General features: G+C 39.0%; 1 protein-coding gene across 1 annotated transcript; it reads left to right on the top strand.

The window, feature by feature from the left end:
* Window positions 1-1,588: 1,588 nt before the first annotated feature.
* LOC147707836 (uncharacterized) lies at window positions 1,589-3,293 on the top strand. Its single transcript, XM_086925679.1, has 2 exons — window positions 1,589-2,015; window positions 2,374-3,293. Exons 1-2 carry the CDS (start codon window positions 1,589-1,591, stop codon window positions 3,291-3,293), a joined length of 1,347 nt encoding a protein of 448 aa, XP_086781805.1.
* The last annotated feature ends 995 nt before the right edge of the window (window positions 3,294-4,288 follow it).

Raw genomic sequence — 4,288 nt, 5'->3', positions numbered from 1 at the left:
AATGTGTGTTAAAGGAATATGTAGTGTTGTTGTGAGGACCTAGTTTAGGTGACATTCTGAGTGGTAGTGTGCGTGATTTCACACCAATATCTTTAGAAACAAATCTGGGAATAGCTTGAGATATTGAAATCACAAATAGTCTATGCCATCGATTATTTATGCCTACACCGAGGTTAAGCATATCAGTGCAATATCTGGTATGTGAGTGTATGTCCAGCTCTTGATAGAATGTGGCAAAGTTTTAGACACGCTTAGAATGATATGCTGCTACAAATAAGTGCCGCCTCCTCACTTCTTGAATTCTGATAGAAGCTGGAAACCAAGCTTTTGAGTAGTTCCAATAGTAGTGGTGTAACCTATCAGTGACTGGGTAGTGGAAATCTGTACTTGAGGTACATTGTTGATTCATATGATTGTTCAGTGTATGGTAAGTGTGTAAAGTGGGTTGAAAGTTTGACTTTCTATAATGCTAGTGTTTCTGATAAGAACTCCAAATGTAAAATAGTATTAGCATACAATTATTGTGTAAAACATTTGAAACGGCTTAGGTACAGAATGGGACAATTATATGTTAGTGTGAGCATATATATTTCTAAACATGTGAATTCACATACTTACTTTAGGTATGGGGTGGTAGTAAAATGGTATTAGATGAGTATTTAATATGGATCTCATGCAGCTAGACAGGGAGACTGGGTAGCTAGCAGTTAGATACGGCATGGGGTTCCTAAAGGTAATTTTAGTTGCAGTACTCCTTAGCAGTGGGCTTTTAAAAAGCCTTTTCAAAGTTGTACTTACCTTCTATTTTCTTGTGGATTACGTTGTGGCCTATTGATCACTTCCAGATAATGCCTAAGACCTTTTAGTAGTAGGGACATATTATTTGAGTCTGTTCTTGTGGTTGTTCGTGTAGTTTTTGCGTTTTACCTCCTGCACAGGTGTGGAAAAGCAACCGGCAGGTTTCTGTTGACAGAAATGATGCTCTGAATACAATGTATGGAGTAGTGGGTTTTTGTCACTCAGTCAATTGTGTTGGAATATTATACCACAAAAGAAGTAGAAAAATGTAGAGGAGACGGCAGAGATAGGAGGGAATTTTTATCAGTCACCTGGCCATACTCTAAATCCAATGACTGGCCCTCCATGGGGGCACACGGGTCTTTTTTGACAGGACATATAAATCCACCTAACGGTAAATCAGAACCGCAGTTGCAAACCAAAATGCAAACAGCATTGATTCCCTTTTTCATTTCTCTTTTTTTCTTCGGTTTATGAGGGTAGATGCATCAACGTTTTTTTTTGCGATTCCTTATTTGCGAAAAATAAGGAATCGCAAATGTCAATGCATCATTTTTTTCGCAATTTTACTGCGATTCGGTAAAAATCGCAAATTTTACCGAATCGCAGTAAAATATTGCAAATTGCGAAATTACACACATGATGAATCTCATTGATTCAACTGCCTGAAAGCCATTACAGCAATTAGGCACAGCTGCTCCATTTTTTGAAGGTGAGGTTTGACAGTTTGCTTAATGAGCTTTCCCAGGAGGTTGCTGCTGCAGTGTGTGCCTGACAAATCTTTTGAAAAATGGAAAATGAGAATCCTGTTGAAGAGGGGCCAGCCAGGAAAAGAAAAATTACGTTTTCTGATCAAGAGTTGGAAATTCTTATTGAGGAGGTGACTGCAAGACAGGAACAGCTTTTTGGTAAGCTGTCTCTGAAGGTTCCTGAGGCTGTTAAAAGAAACCTATGGATTGCCATACAAGCAAAGGTGAACGCAGAAGGAGTGGCACATTGTAACATAAACAATTTACAAAAAAGATGGTATGACCTGCGCAGTCGTGCAAAAGAGAAGCTAGCAAACAGGATTAAATCAGCAAAGAAAACTGGAGGTGGAACACCTAGGGATAGACCCAACACCCCCCTGGAAGACATGGTGGAAGGCACACGGTTGACTGAGGCTGTAATTCAAGTGATAGACATTGATACTTCTGAGATTCCAACTCCTTCTGAAGGTAATTGAATTGTATATGCTTTTGATTTTCTGAATGGAGCCTAGATATTTCAAGAGTGTTGTGAAAGTAGTTGGATTAACAGCATTGTAATTCTGTTGTGTATGATATGTTATCTGTGTGTTACCAGCAACAGTTATTAAATGTTAGGAAAATGAAAGCAGTGCATTATGGGAGTTGTAGTTTTGAAGAGTCCATCATGCACACAAACAATAATTTGTAATTGAAACTTTATTACTATGAAGAACTATTATGAATGAGACTGGTATCATGTGATCGTGTAGATTTTCACTTGTTATTAATTATTTTAATGAAAGTGCAAACTTTAAGTAACATCATCTTTGCATTTTTTAAACCATAGAAGCACTGCAAGAAATATTTGAGCGGGATTTGAGGGATTTCAACAACCAAGAAGTTGAAGAAACACAATTGGGAAATGCCCCTAGCACATCAGCATCCAATTCACAAACAGGGGAAAGACAGAGAGTGCGACAACTGCTGCAATCTGATTCTGAAACAGAGCAGAATGACAATGTAGCTGAAAGGCAACCTCAAAGCACTCCAACAGTCACAAATAGAAGGCTGAGTATGCGAAGGAGACTTCAGCAGTTTTCTTTGTGCCGAGGTAATGTGAGAGAAAGTGGTCATTTTGGAGAGGGTCCCATCACTGGCAATCTTGTGGAAGACAAAATCCTAAAGGTACAGCGCCTGCAAGGCAAAGACATAAGAATAATTAAAGGAAAACTGGGACATATCAGCAAACAAATGGGTTCTTTATCTACCTGTATGAATAAAATGATAAATGTAATGAAGACAGGCCATGAAACATCTTCATCGAAGCTTGACCGCATTGCCAATTCTTTGGAGACAATGTGCATATTGATGCAAAAACAGCAAAATATAAGTGGCAAAAGGCAGGTACGACTACTGACCAACATGCAGGCTCATAACAGGCAAATGACTCGCCTTTCCAATTGTACACGTGGCCTCTGCAAACAGACCCTTTCAACCCAGGTACTCTTGATGAAAACATTTGAACATCTTCAAAAGGGAATGGGGACTACCTATGATCCATCAGGAATTTCACAGTCTAATGCATTCCCAGAAAAGCAACTACCAATGGGGGAGAGTGGTGCCAGCAGTGCTGTGAGTGGCACACTTGAGCATTGCTTAAGTGGCACACAGCGTAGTAATAGAAATCTGAATGATGCAAGTAATATGGCCATGCACAGTGGAAAAAATGCAGGGAAGTCATTAGGAGTGCGTGGCCATAAGAAATGACATTATGTCTGTGATGCCTCTTGATTGGTATTAATAATGTCAAAGTTGTCAATGGTTCAATAATTATCATTTGAACATTTCTGATTTAAAGTACAGTATTAAGTGTGTGATACAGTGAAAGTCCATGAAGTAAATACATTTCTGTTTCACTTTGAATTAAAATTTACATTGATTACAAAACCCAAAAAATCAGAGTATGTTTCCTACCTCATTCAGAAGTAATGCTGTGTGATCTCTGCCCTTCTCCTTCTCCCCTCTGCTGCCTCTGGTCCATGTGCTCTTGCTTGTGGTTGAGGAGGCTGATTGTCATTTTGAGGTAAAACATCTTCTTCATCAAGTTCTATGCCTCTCTCAGTTGCTAGATTGTGCAGCATTGCACATGCTGCTACTATTTTGCAGCAAATGTCTGGTTGATATTGCAATGCTCCACCAGTTTTATGAAGTATTCTAAAGCGTGATTGCATCACACCAAAGGTCCTCTCTATCACATTCCTGGTTGTTATGTGAGCCTGGTTGTAGTGCTGCTCTTTCCTGGAAGTTGGATTTAGGTATGGTGTTAAGATATAAGACCTTACTGATTAGGCACTATCTCCTGTAATAGAAAACAATGTAATTTGAGAATTACACAGAAGAAATGTGTGAAGATGAAGGGAAAGTGTGTTTAGAAGAAAAATAAATTTACCAAGCAGGTATCCATCACCAAATTGACCTGCAAGCAGTCTAGCATGAATGGCACTGTGTCTAAAAATGTAGGAGTCATGGGCACTTCCAGGGTAACTTGCAACTATGTCTGTGATAATGGTTTTGGAATTACAAATTGCTTGAATGTTAAGGGAATGGAAGCATTTTCTGTTGCGAAAAATATACTCATTTTCAGAGGGTGGGCAAATGGGAACATGTGTGACATCTACACAGCCAATGACATGTGGGAATTGAGCCATGTTGTAGAAATCTAGTTTGGTTTTCATCAACTCCTGTTGTGTGCTAGGAAATTT

This window comes from Lissotriton vulgaris, chromosome 6 (genome assembly GCF_964263255.1).
Source record: "Lissotriton vulgaris chromosome 6, aLisVul1.2, whole genome shotgun sequence".
In the NCBI taxonomy this organism is placed as follows: domain Eukaryota; kingdom Metazoa; phylum Chordata; class Amphibia; order Caudata; family Salamandridae; genus Lissotriton; species Lissotriton vulgaris.
The sequence above is the reverse complement of the archived record's forward strand: the minus strand, read 5'-3'. Positions and strand labels throughout refer to the sequence as shown.

What these genes read in the sequence shown, in the direction of transcription:
- LOC147707836 (XM_086925679.1), top strand. Translation starts at nt 1,589, where the DNA reads ATGGAAAATGAGAATCCTGTTGAAGAGGGGCCAGCCAGGAAAAGAAAA. An exon ending in GATTCCAACTCCTTCTGAAG is followed by an intron (nt 2,016 to 2,373) that starts GTAATTGAATTG and finishes TTTAAACCATAG; the next exon opens with AAGCACTGCAAGAAATATTT.